The sequence below is a fragment of the Urocitellus parryii genome, chromosome 1 (genome assembly GCF_045843805.1).
Source record: "Urocitellus parryii isolate mUroPar1 chromosome 1, mUroPar1.hap1, whole genome shotgun sequence".
Classification (NCBI taxonomy): Eukaryota; Metazoa; Chordata; class Mammalia; order Rodentia; family Sciuridae; genus Urocitellus; species Urocitellus parryii.
Window position 1 is genome coordinate 216,290,960 of NC_135531.1, and position 18,931 is coordinate 216,309,890.

Here is an 18,931-nt window from a genome sequence, read left to right on the forward strand (position 1 = left end):
GCTGTAGGTCATGCTAGTGATTTCAGACTAATAGAGTACACAATTAAAATGATTAAAATATAATGTAGAAAATGATTTTCATGCATGTACAGTATACTACTACAGGAAGCTTAAAACCATACCCCCTGCCATCCAGGAACGTGAAACTAGTTTTAAGGAAACAAAAGAGGAACAAGTGAAGTGATGCTGTCATATAGCACTTTGTTCATTTTATTTAATCTTGTACTATTTTTTCCCTGAAATAGGCTTATGTGCTTCTTTTATACTAGAATATATTTAGCTTGGTATTTGTTTATTTCCGAATGATTTAAATATTTATGAAGTGTTCATTGTCAACCTAGGGTTACACTTTTTGCAGAAAAAAAGGCATTCATAATCACTTTGATGACACAGCTGAGAAAGTAACAATGTCTCCAGCAAATCAAGCCATGATGTCTCCACCAGGCACCTGGGCTAGCTAAGGGCAGCATGAAGATGTGGCACTGAACAGGGCATACAGCAGGCAAGTGACATGCCGAATAAAAGGGCCATTTAAGCATCAGATGGTGAGACTTGGGTGCGTACATTACCTTTCACATTGCGACCATTGTCTGTTTTAAGCATATAAGGATACAAAAAAGAGAGAGATATAAAAAAACAACTAAAATTATGTTATACACACTGGATAACCTTTGTAAAAACGGTCAGTGAAAACAGGAGGTAAAGATTGAAAATGTAGCATTAATTGAAATTAACATTGCCTATTATCTAGCCATACACCCAAACTATTTGCCATAATAGACAGTCTGCTGAAATACATGAAATATTTATCTGAATTTAAATGGATTCCAAGGTACGTATTTTATAATTATGACAGTTTGGGGAAGATACCCACAGCTACCTGAAGTTGTGATAACTGTCAGTGTTGTCAAAAGCCAATTTGGTTATTTCTTTGACCATTACTTACAATATATTCAGAGAAAGATTACACAATATTGTGCACGTTAACTAATTTTTTTCTATACTTAACCCAGTATGTTGATTAGAAAAAATGTTTGCAATACAACAGTTTACTTTAATAAATTATTAACTACCTACTCCCCAATGTTCTTTAATGTTTGTTTTAAAATAGCAAAAACAATTAAAGAGTCATTCTTATGTAAAACTAATAATGGGAAAAATTTCAGTAAAATATTTGTCTGGATAAAGGGAATGTTTTTTATCTGTATTGTCACACTGCAGTGTGGTATCTAGAATATTTAGAAAATTTGTGTAAAGTGGGCTGAGTTAAAGTCTTATTTTAGATGTATTTTCAAATTGGAAAGTTAAATGTTACATATTGTCTGTTTACAAAACATGTATCAAGAGTTTTCAAACACTAAAGTTAAAAAACAATGAAGTATTTTCAAATCATCAAATATATCCAAGATTTTAAACATCTGTTTAACATTTGGTTGACATTGATACTATCACTGTGCACATATAAAAACTTTCCTTTTTTCATTTTTGTTTTTGGTACTGGATAGAACTCAGGGTCCTTTATAGCCAAGCTACATCCTCAGACCTTTTAATTTAAAATTTTAAGACGGGGTCTCACTAAAGTTGCTGAAATTGATCTTAAATTTGTGATCCTCTTCCCTCAGCCTCCAGAGTTGCTGGGATTACAGATGTGGGTCATCTTGCCTGGCCAACTGTGCACATTTAAAATCTTGAGATATATAATAATTGTGTCAAATCTTACATTTAAAGTAATTCCCATAGTGTGGCATACTGAATTGCTGGAGTAGATATTGCCTTTTACAGAGATATACAAATAGAATGTTGCCATTGAGGGCAACTCTCTTCCTTCTTTGAGGGAGTCATGAAAAGTGAATAGGGAGGTTGTAAGAAATATTGATTACACAGAAATAATTTCTCCATGAGAAGATGGGTGATAAAAAATGAGTAAATAACAACTGCCTTCATGAAATTAAAATTTATGTTTGTACTCACCAAACCTAGAAATTACAAATAAAAATTCCAAATTTCAAGAAAGCAAATAAAATTTAGATTATATTGTTAATGCAGCTTTGGCATTCCAAAACAAAGTGAGATGTTTCTGGACTTTCACTGAGATCCACTTGCCATTTCTCCAAGGTAATGTAAGTGCAGAAATTAGAGTAGTTAGAGCCTTTTCTAACAGTTCAACAGACTAATTTCATGTATTCTGAATCTAATTATAAACAAACTGAAACTTATGTTTTGTATGTGTATTTTTACAATTTTCTTTTTCTGGTAGTACATTTTTATTAAATTTATAAATGGATTACTCTGTGATTTATTAGAAAAACATATTCTGGTCCTTTACCATGGATGGTTTGAGAGACACAGTTCAAAGGTATTGAATAAATAAGAGGATTATGGAAAATATTATGCACTGTTATATTTACAAAGTATTTAAAGTTCCATAAAAATAGCCTATAGGGGGTGGGATTTTTCTGTCTGAATGAGACAATAACAGCATTCAAAGTCTGGTTTATGTTGGATTAAATCTGCTAACCAATTTGATGGATTCATAAACTAAAATCAGTTTTAAAGATTTTCCACCTACCCTTTTCAATGTCTCAGTTTCAAAAATATAAAAATATGGAGATGTAGGAAATGTAATTTCTTCTATGCCCACCAGTGATTTTGTAGCTAAAATTGCTCTAAAGCTGGAGTACAAAATACCCTCTAAATTTATCGATCTATAGTCACACGTTGACTATAGCATCTGGAAGAAAGGGATACAGTTTCTGAAAATAGCCTAACTTAGATGGGGGAGGAAAATTGAGAATGATCATAATATTAAATGTCCATTCATAGTACCTGTACTGAGCAAAGCAAAAATATTAAGTCATCCTTTCCTGTAATTGTGCCAGCAACATAAACTGAAAACAATAAAATTAAGTTATGAAATACCACCTAAGCTACAGAGAGCCACTGTCAAAGTCTGTAGGATGATTATGTAATGTATCAGTTTAATTTTAAAATTTATTGTTTTTGGGTTTTTTTTGAATGGTTCATCCTATAATTTGGGTACTTTCCTGAGAATTTCTGGATGGTCAGTCTCTTAAAATGTATGATTGCTAAAAATGATCAAACTAGCTGGAATAATTAAAAGATTTATTGGTGGTTTGAATTATCATATGGAACTTATAGTCATTATTCAGTCCTAAGGTCTCTTGTTCAAGGATCAAATTATAGAGGTTTCGTTCTGTTAGGAAATGTTGAGCCCAACATCACCAGAAGATGTAGTTCCTTACATGATTACCCAGGTTGGGAGCTGTCTTTGATTTTATTTTCCTTTTGACCTTCTTTGTACAAGAGATTAAAAAGGGTGTACTAATTGCTCTTCTGAAGTATGTATTTTTTCAAATCTGTCTTATAGCAAACTGCTATTTCTGTTTCTGAGATATTGATTTATCTCTTTGAATTCTTTCCTGACAATTCATTTTCTTTCAACTTTTCTGCCTTTTGTACTTCACTGTGCCCTTTAGATAAAGATCCACCACATGATTCAATCCTAAGACTCTGGTTTAAATTTAGAGTTTTGGCAAGCAAATAATGCATTATTTCCTGATGGATGAGATTTTCAAACATAATTCATGAGCATGGTCCTCTTAATATCAAACACACACTTATTGAACACCTGTCAAGAAGTAGACCATTGTGTGGATACTAGGACTGCAGAGCTAAATACCCTAAGCGCCTGTGCGTGGGCAGCTCATAGCGACACAATTATTTCTTTGAATGCCTACCAACAATGACAGGTATATAATACATAATAAATAAAGAATGTAATAAATGTTATAATATATGTAAATATTGCTTTGAACACTCAGCTGTAAAGTCATTAAATGCTTCTGGTTTGGGAAGGGGAAGTGGATGCTGGCAGCTGAGCAGGACTGTGAGGGGTAAAGAGGGTAATAACATTTCAGGTAGAGGAAAGTAAGGGGGAAATTTTTGTTATGTGTTTTGGGAACTGGCAAGTGATCTTGGCACTGGCTTAGAATAGATTAGACAGGAGGTGAGGCAGTTTGCTGAGGATAAAACCGAGACTTGAACAGGTAACTGTGACCATTTTGTGAAGTGCCTAGTCCTGTGTTCTAAGGAGCCTCAGGATCAGATTTCAGCTTCACTGAGACAAAGGGCAAACAGCATGGTGATGAGGGCAATGAAGGAATGAGAATCAGAGGAAGGGCATTAGCCTCTCCAGAAAAAACAGCTCTGAGAGTCAGAAAAGTGGGACTGAAGCATTCAGGACTCTCAGACTCCTGGGGAGAGTTCAGTAATTCCCTCAGGGAGCAGAAGAGAGGGAGGGGTTTAAAACACTGCATGGATTTGACTGTGGACTCTTGAGACAGGGATCCTGGGTTTGAAGCCAGGCTCTGACACTCACTAACTCTGTCATCTTGGGCTAGCTATCTATTAAGACATCCAAGCCTCGTTTTCTCATCTATATAATGGGGCTTAATTTATAAGGTTAGAATTAAATGAGAGTCAATGTTTGCCTGCACTTATATTGTCTCAGGCATAGAAAGCACTCAAAACACAATGTGACCTATGATCGTGCTAACCATGGCTTGTTTCTGTGGTTGCTTTTCAAGCAGCTTTATTTTCACCTGTGGGTCATATAAGAATGTGAACATAGAGAGGCCAGGGAGGAATTCATCAATTCTGACTTTGCTTTTCAAGCTCATTGGTGGGTGGGTTTTGTCTCCTACCTTTTCTCCTGTCTCCTACTTGTACTTCATCTCTGTCAATATTTCACATTTTCATAGTCCGCCCTTTGGAAAGAGTAGGCCAGTAACACGGCACACTTCTCTTCCTTCCCAGGGCATGACCATTTGCTACATGTGGCGAAATTAATTATGCTTGAGCTGATAGTGTTCATCATCTAAGTACGATTTATATTAAACATTAATTAATTAACACTCCATGAAGTAGGCAGATAATGGTTATCATACTATTTCAGAAACATTGATGAAGAAGTCAGAAGAAACCGAATTATTCACTAGAGTTCAAAAAAGACGTGAAAAACAATGCTGGATATTAGACCCACATGTTTAGTAGCCTTTAATCACATTTTTTTCTTCCAAGGCAGAGGTTTAATGTTGAAATAAAAATTAATTAGGAAATAATCTTTCTTTACTCATTAACGTAATTCCATGTGTAAAAAAATTTGACATACCTTCACTGGCATGTCGGTCTCTAAATATGTTCTTGGGGTGGACACTGAATCCTTCTATGTCATGTACTGAAGATGCCCTCCGTATGCTACAGAGGCTTTCTCTTGATCTGGAGTGGGTCAGTTGGGAACTTGACTGCAGCATGTCAGGGTAGAGTCTGTCCCATTGCCTTTTGGGAGAGGAATGGTCAAGAGGTCCAGATATATTCACCAAGGGAGAACATTTGCTGGGCTGTATCAAAGCTTTTGTATCATCTGCTTCAGAGGGGCTGCAGCTTTCTTTTGTAGGAGACTTAAAGTGCTTCATGGCTACTGAATCATCACTGTGTTTAGATGAGTCAATCACTACCACATCAGGATCTTCTTGTGGTAAGGATTGCTTTCTGTAAGTGAGAACTCTCAGAGCAGGGAACTTGAACCCAAAAAGTTTCCCTACAAAGGGAGACAGGAAAGAGCATTGTTGTAAGAAAATGAATATAGCTTTAAACAAAAACTAACACTGTCAATTCATATTTAAACATTAAGTAAAATAAATATTAATCAATACTTCATTAGGGTCAGTTACAGTTGGAATAAGGGATATTATGAGAAAACTTCTCTGAAAACAATATGAATTATCTTACAGCTAGTAAGAAAACAGAAAAATGTGTTCATTATGTTTCTTAGATAAAATAAACTCCAGTGTTAGGAAAGTATTATTTAGATGACAGGAGACATTTTCAGCTTTAGTAAATTAAAAATATGTTGTTATGGTTTAGATATAAAGTACCCCCCAAAAGCTCACGTGTGAGATAATGCAAGAAGGTTTCGTGTGAAATGATTTGGTTATGACAGCCTTAAACCAATCAGTGAATTAATCCAGTGTTAGGGACTATCTGGGTGGGAACTGTAGGCAGTTAGGGTGTATATGGAAGAGGTAACCATAGGGCTGGCGGGGGACAGGGGATGTCTGCCTTTTGTGTTTATATTTTGTCTCTGGTAAGCAGAGCTCTATCTCTGCTTCTTGGTGCCGTGGTACTAGCTGCTTTCCTCTACCACACACTTCTGCCATGATATTGTGCCTTATCTCAGGCCCACAGGGATGGAGTCAGCCATCTATGGACTGAGACCTCTGAAACTGTGAGCCACCAAATAAACTTTTCCTCCTCTAAATTGTTCTTGACAGGTCTTTTGGTCCTAACGATGAAAAAGTTTACTAACACATTTTGTTGTACATTCTCAGCTCATATAGGAGAGGAAAGAGGAGGGCATCATATGAGAAGGGACAAGGACAGGGATGAGTATAGTGTGTGTTTGGAAGTTACCAATGGGAGCTATAGGGAAGGAAAGGTGAGGGAGTGAGTAGTCAATCTTATATGTCTTGAATGTTTATGTTGAATAATATTTTAGGTTGATTCGAGTGGTAAAGGGGTCATCTGTGTCACAGAGTTTCCTCATTCCATCTTGAATTCTGGAAAGACTTTTGGTTTCCAAAAGAGATGTACTGAAATAATAAGAATTTTTTTCTGCTTTCTTTTTTTTCACTGATAATCCTGAAATTTAAGAGTATGACATGAAATGTCAAACATATCTAAGAATGGAATATAGAGAAGGGCAACAAAATACCAACATTAAAGGATGGATATCAAAAATTTTAAATTAGTTCATAAATATATAACAATAAAGCATTCAACGATGAAATGTAATTTTAACAAAGACATAGTAAAGTGCCCAAATTTAAACAAGAGGATATATTTTTTTCCACCCTTTGGTTTGGCAGTAAATGAAAAAAAAAATGAGCATAACATCCAGTGATGGCAAAATTACTGGTTGCTCATTCTGATTCTTTGTTGGTGGGATTGCAAATTCCTTCACACTCTGGAAGAGTGATCTGACAATAATTAAGGTGAAAAAATACATGCTTTTCATCTCAGTAACTCATATATAGCATATTATAAAGGCATAAAAAATAGAAACAATCTAAAGTCCATTATGAAAATATGTAAATAAATCATGGAATTTTTATGCTTAGGAATCTTATTACATTCTTAAAAATGTACATATTATGTATATACACACTATATATATACATTATATATAGTATAATACACACACACACGTATATATACATGTTTTGATTTAAAAGTTGTTCAAATATACTGTTAAAAAGAGAGTTTTGAATCAGTATGTTTATGATATTATTATTCATAAACAAAAATACAGTAAAAACCTATAATTGCTCATATAAGTTGCATGGCAGCAGAGAAAGATGTGGAAGAAACGATTCCAAACTTTTACTGCTAATTAGCTCAGTAGGTGGATTTGAGAGGAGGTTATAATGTTTGCATTCTCCTTATATATCTCTACTGTTCATTATAACAATCAAGCATTCTCTTATAAATTAAAAAAATAAAGCAATAAAACTTCCATCCCTGAAAGAAAACAGAAGTTAAAAGAAAGCATCCAAAGAATAATTTGTAATTCAAATCTTCTCTAAGTATTATTTGTAAAAAAAATGACAATAAGTAAAATTTGTAGTTTTAGGGAAAGTATTCTGGGTCCCCATCACCCTATGGATTTATAATTATATGTTGCTTTTCTGGTTATTCATCTTTTATTTTTGGTCTACAGGATTTCCATCTTTTCATATTCTTAAAATATCACAGTATCATTCTTTAATAATTTACTATGGACTTTTAAGTGCATTGCAGATGGCTCTAAGACATGGAAAAACACTTATGAGAACTCATGAAATTTTCTACATTTTGAGTTTATTAATTTCAGTGGATGGTCTCACCTACACATATATTTTCAGTTCTCTTTAATTGAATGACTCACAGATTTATATATGGTCTGAACTATGAGTTTCTAACTTGCATATCTAATGGTGTCACCAACATTTCTACTTAGAAATCATAAAACCATCTCAAAATCTAATAGCAAATTCTGATTTTGTAATCTATCCCTCCACACCTAGCCTTTTTTCAGTGAATGGCATTACATCCATCCAGATGGATCAGACTTAGACTTGAGGGTCATTATAGAAATTGTTCTATCTCATACCCATTACTTACATCTAATTGTATCAATCAATCCCCTAATTGTGTTTATTGTTCATCTTCTGAATATCTTCTGAATGTTTCCATTTTTCTTACTTCTACTACTCTTCCCTGGCTCTAAGCTACTATAATGATTCACCAGATTTCTTGTAATAGGGTGATAATCCACTTTTAATATGTTCATATTTATCTTACTATCCATCCTTAAAAGAATATTTTATGCCTTTTAAAAACTTCACAGCTGATCATGTACACTATTGCCTAATCCTCACTTTTGTCCCAATGTCTTGCTTTGGAAATGAAGACAAAATTCCTCCACCCTGAAGCTTTAGCTATCCTCCTTACTATCTGGAATCCATCCATTAGGACTTTTTAATTCCTCTGGAGGCCTGTGTGTCTATCAGACTCCAGGTTTCCTTCTTTTTTGGGATTGTGCCCCACATTTATTTTCTTAAGGAACCATATTAACACCACTTTATGTTTTTCACCACAGATAATAATTACACATTTGCTGATTGTCCAGCAAATGGAGTAGAGGCCTCCTCAGGGAAGGGCACCTGTCTGTTTTGCTCACTATTGAGTCTAGTCCTGATTGAGAGTCTGATTATGGTATGATGGATGGATTTCCATAGACAGGTTCTAAACTTAACTGAGAATATGCTCAATTTTGACTATAGAAAACTAGAATATTTAATTTCTCTTGCACTCCTAATTAATCTTAACCTCCCAGAACTGTATTGACTCATATTAATTAAAATAATTAAGTATAACTGGACAGTTTATGGGGGGGGGGGTGAACTAAATGCCATGCAATATATACCTGAAACAGCTTTTATTGTCAGTGGATGGTCTCACCTACACATTTCACCATTTTACAGAGGTTATTGATTGCTACCATTCTGATTCTAGAATATACAAGTGTCATGCTCCTCATCATCTAGCAAAGTTTATATAAAGTACATGTTACAAGACATTTTAGAGTTTAGCAGCCTAATTTGCTATTACAACCTTTCATTCTTGGTCTAGGAGTTAAAAGTTTTTAATATAATTGAAATAAGAATTATCTCTTTGATAAAAGACATGACATTATGCAAAGACAAACCCCAAGTACATTCTACATAAGAGTCTTGACTAATAAAGATGAGAGTACCCAGTCTGCACAAATAAGATTCAATATCAGTGCATGGCAATAATTGTTTTGCAAGCATTCTTACGTATTTCCACCAGCAACTTTTATATGATCAGGTAAATTGTCAAGTTAAAAATCAGTGAACTACATCGAAGTCATTTGATTAGTTTTTAATGAACATGAAATTGAGTTATAAAGTAGTTTACAAATCAATTTTGCAAGCTTATTACAATACATTGAAGGTCAGTGCCTAGTTTTATTCATTCTTCATCAGTTACATTACCCTCCTCCTTTAAAAATAGTTCACTGGCTTTCTTAAATTAATGACCACACAAGGCTTTTAGTTTGCTCTTATAGTGCAGGCATATCCAAGGTGGTACAGATGGTCTTTTCTGCATCACTAGGTTAATATGACCATGTTATATTGCATTACAGATTTAGTTGTCTAACAGTAGTTCATCCAGAAAGAATGCACATTGAGAAATTTGCTCAGTGCTAACACTTTCAGGCATGAAATATAAAACGTAGATAAGTGTACTATTCTTATGAATCTTAACAATGAAAAAAATACTGTAACTATTCAGATTATATTTATTTTCATACTTGAATAATTAAAGTAGATAATATTTAGCCTCTCATAAAATGCCCAATAAATGTGAAATTTTAAAAAAAAACATAATAAGGCTTTCAGAGATTTACACATTCCCAGAAAAATAAAAAGTACTGAGAAACTACTTATACGATGAAAATTTTGTTTGAACACATTATTTTTATTGAAGAAGGTGTATATTTGAAAACACATAGGATACTAAAAACAATACCTTTTGGGGGAAAGAACAAATAATTCTGTAAAAGTCGCCATCTATTTTTAATCATTAAAATTCCTCATGATATAACTTAACTGTTAGTTCTCAATCATATCCTTGCTTCAATTTCTCATTATTTCCACAAAATTTTAGAATTGTGCTTATCTAATAATTTTTCTATGAAATCCACTAAAATATAAATTAAAATGATTTGATTCTTGCTTAATTAATTTACTTAATTGAATTATGGACTTCAAAGTGGAGAGAACCTTAAATGCAATTAGTCATGCCAACCAGAGACTAATAGGGCCAGGAAGGAGTGTCCATGAGTGTGGAGTGATGTGGATTTGGGGATGCTGTAAAGTCCATAAGCAGAGGTCTTGCCCCTCAAGGAGGATTCATTGTGGTGGGAGAGTATCTAAGATTAAATCCCTGTAAATAGTACAAAAGATTTAACGGGGAGTATTCTCAGGAGACATATCTCTAAGGAAGGCAGGATTGGAAGCAGAAGTTAAACTGAAGCTTCAGCCAAGCCTCCTGGGAGCTGTGGAGCTGGGAGAACACTTTAGGGTTGCTGCCTCTACAGTGATTGTTCTCATGCCTTGCTGCAGCAATAACTTCCCCATGACCTCCATCTACTGCCCTAAGACTCCTATTATTTCAAGATTCCAATTTGGTCCTACAATCAGTCTGCTAAATGAAGTCAAGGTATCTGGCCTTTGTATCTCTGCATCAGCCAGTCACTGGTGATAGTCACCCCATGGTAGAGGTCATAACCCTGGATGAGGTAGTTCCCTGCCTTTGATTACAATTCCTAGTGAGGAGCAGAGCTGGGTACCAGATGCAGCCAGTGCTCTAAGCACCTAGGTTGTCCCAGTCAAAACGAAGGGGTCTGGACTTATACCATAGTGTCCAGCACAGAAAGGGAGAGAGGGGCATCTTCTGGTCTGAAGAAGTCATCACATGAATTAATTCCAGTCAGTTATTATGACACAAATAAAGATGCATGAAATAACATTAGCACGTCTTTCTAAAGTTAGGATACTCATATATCTGACACTTGAACTGGAAGCCTAAAAATAAGTGGGAATTTGTTTTTCAGCCAGATAATCCTGGATGTGTAAAGCAATGTGATTTTAATCCTAGAGTCAAAGAGAATAAAAGATCAAATTTGATGGGAGATATAGGGAAGTTGATTGATATGTCTACTTTTTTCATTTTGGGGAGAAAATTTTTATAGAGGCACCCTGAAAGGAGATGACTCTTTCTTATTGCTAAATATTTAAGAGGTATATAATGCTTATGGGCTGCTAGAACAATCCAGAACATTTTGAAAGGACTTAGCAGCTAAACTGGGAAAAAGAACTCAGTACTGATAAAGTGGTTACCCTGATCGGTGGGTGAGGATCTCACCAGCACAGCCAGTACAGTTTTGGTGCTAGTGATGAACAGATCTTGTGATGAGGGTATGACCTAGTGGACCTGAAGCTAAATATAAGGCTCCTCAAAGGAGCAGAAGTGATCAGTGAATGCCTTGAGAAACTAAGAATTCTGTGAAACATACTAGAATGTTTTTACAAAATTACAGTGAGTGTAGGACCAAACTGGAATCTTGAAGTAATGTGAGTCTCCAGGCAGAGGCAGAGGTCAGGGAAGTCAGTGCAGTAGCGAGGCATGAGAAGATATAGTGGCCACCAATACCAATGCATGTCTGCAAACAGGTCCAAAAATGCTGATGTTATCTGAGAGGCATTGCTTCCAGACTGGCCAGGTAATCACGAGAGCAAAGAGGCAGAAACTATACATTGGAATAAGGGAGAAGAGAGGACATGGTGATGGGTGCTTTAAGCCACTCAAGGTTAAAATCTTTCTGTTAAGAGAAGCTGGAAATTAGAGCAAACACACTAGTATTATATACACTTAATTAGTTTCTAATGTGTAAAATAACTGCTTAATAAATCTATTCATGATTTACCTATATTGTAATTTAGTTTCTCTCTGATAGATTTCTTCCTTTTCCAAATGTCAAGTTTAAAGAGTGCATTCAAATCTGGCAAAAGTGATAATACTGTAACCTAGATTGATCTTCGATGAACATGCCGTCATCACATCAATAAGGACTCTCTTAATGGAATGTTCCAAACACAAATGGGACAGACATCAGTTTCCCAAATGCTGTTTGAATAGGAACTGTCCTGGATTTTGGTATTGCTAGGTTACAAAACCTTCCAAATGATAGTCACATGGGGGCCTCTCTGGAATGTGTATGATGATCTGGGCATTCACTTACATCCATTGTTAATGAAGGAATAATGCATAATTTTTACTAGCAATTTTCTTGACCTGAGAAATATATATTGTCCAAATACTAGGTGGAAATATGACATGAATTTGATTACATCTATGACTGAACTTTTCCCAGATTTCTTTTGGCAACCATGACATGTTTCCTTTTTCTATATCAAATTTAATTTTCAGAATGAGGAGACTTCCAAATACATGATAATAGTACACAATTAGTTACATTTTAAAACCTTTAATTAAATTCATCTGAATAATGGATTGATTGTATAGTAGTGCTTGCTGAATGGGACATTCTGTTACTACCATTCTTCATCTTTGAATTAAAGAATGACTTTCAGCTCCAAAGGAGAATAGTAAAAACACTGTGAAACCCTTTTATAAATGAGCTTGAGCTCTACAGAAAATTTCTTTGTTCATTAGCTTGGGGTCTGAAAACAGATATAAATTTGGGGGAGTAATGCAGCTGTTGAGACAAATGTATATTTTATGTGTTAATTATCCAGAGTGATTCCATAACATATGAATATGTTTTTAGTAGCTTAAATTAGCTAGATAATTGTCTAAATTATTGGCTATATTTTGTAAGCATAAACAGATTCAGTGGATGCTTTTAGAATAATTCAAACTTTAATTTTAGTAAGAAAAAGAGTAGGATTCTCTTTGATTCGAAGAGTATGATTTTAATCTTTTCAAAGATAAAGATATGTCCTTTACAGTACCTTAATAAGTTTAAATGCAAAAATTTATTTCTGAAAATTACTGTCAGAATAAGATACTATAGAAATTTGAGCTTATTTTGTGTCGTTTTATCTTTAGTTTTACTTAAAATTCATTTTTATGGTTTTTATCTCATTGTTAATTAACTTAGACTGTGGATTTCAAATTTTCATGGATGTCAGAATGACTTGAAATATTTGTTAAAACACAGATTGTTGAATTTCTGTGTTTCTGAATCAAGTGTTCTGGTATGGGGCAAAGGACTTGCATTTCAAGCTTGTTGAAAGATAATGCTAATGGTGTTATACTTGGAGAATCACTGACTTGTCAGTGTGGCCAATGTTCATTCAGCAGAAAAAAGTAAATCATTCAATGCAAAATTAATGTATTCATTTATTTATGTTTTCTACCCACAAATACTGGGTACATACTATTTGCAAAGTATAGACATAGTTGAAAGAACATACAATGTCCCTGCTATGAGATAGAGATGAAAGGTTTCTGGCACTTTAAATAAGGGATTTGTCCTATAGTATTCCATATCCTCACCTTAATTTCTGGTTTTATTCTGTGATGCCTTCATCCACTTATTGTATTGTCTACTAGGTGAACAATGTTACTAATGTAGTTGAGGGAACATGGGCAGGATCAAGTCTCAGGGGAGAATGCTACACAGGTGGAAAGTCCTCAGGAATAAGTATGCTAGGAGGAATTATCACTATTACATTTTATCATAGGGGATACCATGTTATGCAAATGAAATGGCATGAAATGAATAGCGGTTTCAAGAAAACTTTTGTGAAGTAAGGGATGTGATGGGAGATGAAGCTGAGGAAGCATCAGAAGCCATGTGGAAGGTCTTTTGTATTTATGCACATTTAGGGCTTTGCAGTTTTATATTCTGGGGCAATAGAGAAACACTGCAAGGGCTATAAATAATAGATTATTATGATCTATTTTAAATTTACATATTATCCTGAAGAAAAGAAGCAGAAAGCAGGGATAAAATTATGAGAGTATTTTTCAGCCCAAATAAGAGGTGTTGAAAGTCTGAGCAAAAATTTACTGGAGGATGAATGGGAGAGATATTTAAGAGGTCTGTTTTGACCACCCATTGGCAAAGAGTTGAGAGGATTAGAGGGAAGGAGAAGCTTAGCATCATGCTAGAATTTCTGGCTTAGGTGGCTTGGATGATGACACCATTCTTTATGAATGAAGCTGAACAATTTTTGGTGGGATAGGTTATGGTTGTTCCAGATAGAACCTTAAATTTTAGCTTAAAATGCTAAATCTTCCAGAAATATTAAATTTTCCAAAGCATATATCCATTGAGCAGGTGGAAACACAAGATTGTAAATAATGAGAAAAGTCTAAAGAAAGTTTTGAGTCTAAAGAATATAATAATTTATGAGAAGGTCTTTTTTCCATATGTAACAGAAAAGATTGTCCAAATAGGATTTATATAGAAGATGACTATGAAGCGAGGAAGACTAAAAGAACCTCCTGAAAGATTAAACAGTGTTTAGGAGTAGAGTTAAGGGAGATGTGATTTGTGGCTCTGTGGCAGAGCACTTGCCTAACATGTACAAGGCCCTGGGTAGTGTTTCCCAGCACTGAAACAAACAAACAAACAAAACCAAAAACAACAACAAAAATAAGGAGACGTGAGGAATGCAATAAACTGGAAAGCATGCCCCATCTAAAGTAGGTGGCTAGTATTCTGTTTTTGCTTATTATGTAGGGTGTGTAGCTGTGTGTGTATGTGTGTGTGTGTGTGTGTGTGTGTGTGTGTGTGTAAGTGTGTATGCCAGATATCATAATTTTAATGTGTAATATTCTGTTTTTCAACATGTTGGCAACAAATTTAACTAATTAAAACTTTTAAAAATATGATGTGATATAAACAAAATGTGTCTGTTGAAAAGTAAGTTAGTTATTTATTTTCAGCAGCATGAGTATGAGCAACAGAAGAAGGAGCCAGTAGAAAACATTGGCAAGAGAGGGGCCATCAGTGCAGATGCATTGAAAGAATGGAGTCTGATCCATCTCAATTCCCAGGGAGACACATTGATTGAGGGTGGGCTGTTTAGGGCATTCTCACCCCAAGCCTTCCCATGGCTCAGCTCTGAGGCATCAGAGGTGAGGTCATCTGTGGGGGAATAAAAGAGTGGATTTAGGATCAGATTCAAGAGAAATCCAGAGAAGGTTCACAATATTGCTAAGGGAAATAGTGAAGAATCTGAAAAGAAAAAAAATGTATTTCATATATAGTTTTTGACAGGTAGTGTAATCATTTATTTACTTGATAACATTCAATATCTTCTTGATAATAAGGAAAATTTAACTTGAGCCTATTGTGCATTGGGAAATGTCTAAATATTAGCAAAGTCTTGATATTTTGTGGATTTTTGGTGGCGATGGCAACACTAAATCAACCAAAATTGAAATAAAAAGTATTTTACATTGATAAAAGAAGTGAAAATATTATTTTAAAATCTGTTTGGGAATATAAGTTGAAAGTCAATTTTTACTAATGGCTTAAATAGCTTTTTAAAATAAGATTAAAAAGAAAAGCACTCTTTTTCTGTTTGGAAGTATATTATTTAATCAAGATTTTTTTGTTTAATTTAGTTTCCTCTCAACTCTCTCAATAAAACTTTAACAAATTGCAGTGTATATATTTTTAACCAGAATATGATACCAGATTTATGGTTTAGAATAGAAGACATGTGAAATTCAAATATATTTTTCAGTAATTTAAAATTATACTTCAAAATATCTTATTTAAAATGGATAAATCTATTTTAAAAATAAGAAGCCTAAACATTAATAGTATAAACATTAACCCATAATTTGGTTCTATTCTGCAATGTAGAAATATTTCATAGCAGAGATATTAAAATAGGAACAAAAGAGAACAACTCTTTCCATTGGTATTAGCTCCTTTAGAAGTGTCTTCTTATATCTAGTAAGAAAAGTAAGATTTTCTTGTATCATTTCATTGTTTCAGATTGCATAATTTTTATAGAAGCCATCATTTAGAAAAACATTCATATCTTTTATTTGCTATTTATATTTATTATGTAGAAGTTAATTGGCTCAGAGTGCAGTATTTATTAATTTAATAAGTATACCAATTAAAAATAACATTTTTATCTGTAGTTGTTTCATTCATATGTAAATGGTAAATACATATGTGGCTGGTCTTATATCTCACACAGAGAATAAGTTTGTGAATAGCTCAATTTTCCCAAATAAATCTCCTTACTTTTCTTGTATAGGGCCCTTGACTCTGAAAGTAGATATTTACACTGAGGAATAATCTACCACTTCATGAAACAAGTCTCTGTTCTCCAGAACTTATTCAGGTCCTTTAATCATAGTCACTTTTAATGCTTTATCTTTTTAATTGCGCATTTAGCACTTTTTCTTTTTCTTGATCATCTCATTTGAAAGCTTTATTTTTAAAAATCTGTACCTCTTATATTGTCACACCACAGTTTTTCCTCTACATTTCAGAAGGAGTTAAATTCATGGAAACTCACATTCTTTCCAAAACAAAACAAAAGAAAACAAAAACAGAAACATTTTTCCTTTTCCCACTACTCTAACTTAAGTCCTACCTCCCTGGGACATACACACACATGTGCATGTGTTTCTCTCTCTCTCTCTCTCTCTCTCTCTCTCTCTCTCTCTCACACACACACACACACACACACACACACACACACACACACATACACACACACTTACATGCACTTTATTTACATAAGAAGTTAAGCAGTGGTTAAGGATAATACCCGATTGAAATTTGCTTTGTATGTATCATCATACACTTTTTTGTAACCACAGTTCCATTTCTGATCACTTCAAGTGATATTAAAACTTGCACTTGGACGGTAGGTTGGAAATAATATTATTATTTTGAGTTTAAGAAGTGTTTGCAATAATGTGGATAGGAATTTGATCATCTTTACTTCCTTCCTTCTGTATTTCTTTTCTTCCTTCCTCTCAAACAACAATGTTTGAAAGAGTCAAAATCATTATTTTATGCTTGCACTAAAATAGTACTTTAAGAGAAATTAATCACCAGTGTTTGCCAAAGATGACATAATATCAAGTAGTAACTGGATGTATCAAAAGTTATCATGCATAATTTCTACCTATTAAACTTTTCTGCTTAATTTAACAATCAATTCTTAAAATACTGACACCAAGTAAAGAGAGATATAGACCACATAAGGACAAAAGGGTACAGTTAAAAACAACATACTGGTTGTAAACAATGAGCCTCTGAAATACTCTGGAAACCAATTTTTGTGTATAGTCATACTCTGTCCAGCACCTCCCTGGGTGGGTGACAGCATAACACAAGGAAACTACTGATGTTCACAAAATAAGGTGCAGAATCTCCACTGTATTTGTCATGACTTGCACATGAAATACCACTTAAATTGAATATAAAGTTGCATAGATCAAATATTATATATAATATTGGTTATCTTCCATTTGGGAGACCAAAGTTTCAATTCTTTGTTTGCATTTCAGTTTTAAATGAACACATCATTATTATTATTTTTAAAATCCCTTTCTCTGTCCTACTGCAGATGTACTCCTCTCATTTTCATTTCCATCCAATTTGATGGACCATTAAAAAAAATCCCATGGGAAAAATGAAAAATTTGAGGAGACAATGAAGGAACTAAACTAGGCATTCTCTCAAACAAATGATGTTATTGATATTCATTACAGAAATAAAGGCTGACATTAGCTGAAGTTTACTCCCAGGAGTCATTCAATAAGGGCTGAATATATTAGTGAAAAATAAAACAGAATTGAAACAGTCATCAACATACAAGAAGACAACTTTGGAATAAAAATAGTTTTATAGTAGTTCAATTTTGTTTCTGAACATGTTATTTGGAAGACTGATGAATTTGGGACTTTGATGTGTTTTTCCCAAGTGTAATATTGTTCAGGTTAAAACATTCAGAATATTGAATCACATTAATATATTTGTCTCAATATTACTTTAATACAATAGCATCTTTCTGTTATTTTGACATACCTAAGGAAGTAACTGATACTACAAAAATTATTAGTTGGTTTGATTTAGTATTCTACTTAGGCTTATACCATTGGCTTTTGAGACAACGGTTTTGTATTACAAATATTTGCTATTTGAACGTATATAAAATATAAAGGATAGCAAATGCTTTTCTCAAATACTAATATTTTGTGAAAGACTTTTAGCTTTTCATAGACAATGTCACCTCAATTCTAATTTCTTCATGGATCCTCCTCAAAATCATAGTAATCATTAAGGGAGGGGGACAGAGATAGTGCCATAAATCATGCATAACAAAGTAATTGAAGAACAGGAACTTACTACTGCCAATATACAAACAGGAAAAGAAACTCCCAAGACCATGCCAGCAGAATTGGCTAAAAATGCACTCTGCAAGGAAGAGTCAAGTGGAATAAAAAAGGAAAAAGAGAAGGACATCACCTTTGAGTGCTGAACCCCATATCAAAGAGTTCACCATCAGGAGAATAATACCCACAATGAGTAAAAAAGTACTAAAAACAAGACTGAGTGCTAGTTACTGAAGAAATAATGGAAGGGGATACAAAAAGTGCACAGGATCCCAGGTACCCAAATCACAAAGGTCTGTTAAGCAGTTGGCATCAGACTCCTTGTCAGTAATAGTTAACACAAAAAAGGAAGCAATAACCTGTACCAGGCTCA

At 34.1% G+C, this 18,931-nt stretch overlaps 1 protein-coding gene across 2 annotated transcripts in view; it reads right to left on the bottom strand.

Moving 5' to 3' along the window:
* Kcnh7 (potassium voltage-gated channel subfamily H member 7) overlaps window positions 1-18,931 on the bottom strand; it is a 457,046-nt gene that overhangs the window by 123,138 nt on the left and 314,977 nt on the right. For both annotated transcript variants that reach the window (XM_026393098.2, XM_026393099.2), the window contains exons 4-5: window positions 5,192-5,620; window positions 570-590 (exon numbers count right to left, since the gene is read on the bottom strand). In XM_026393098.2, the coding sequence (XP_026248883.2) occupies window positions 570-590; window positions 5,192-5,620 (450 nt within the window). The remainder of the gene's footprint in view (window positions 1-569; window positions 591-5,191; window positions 5,621-18,931) is intronic.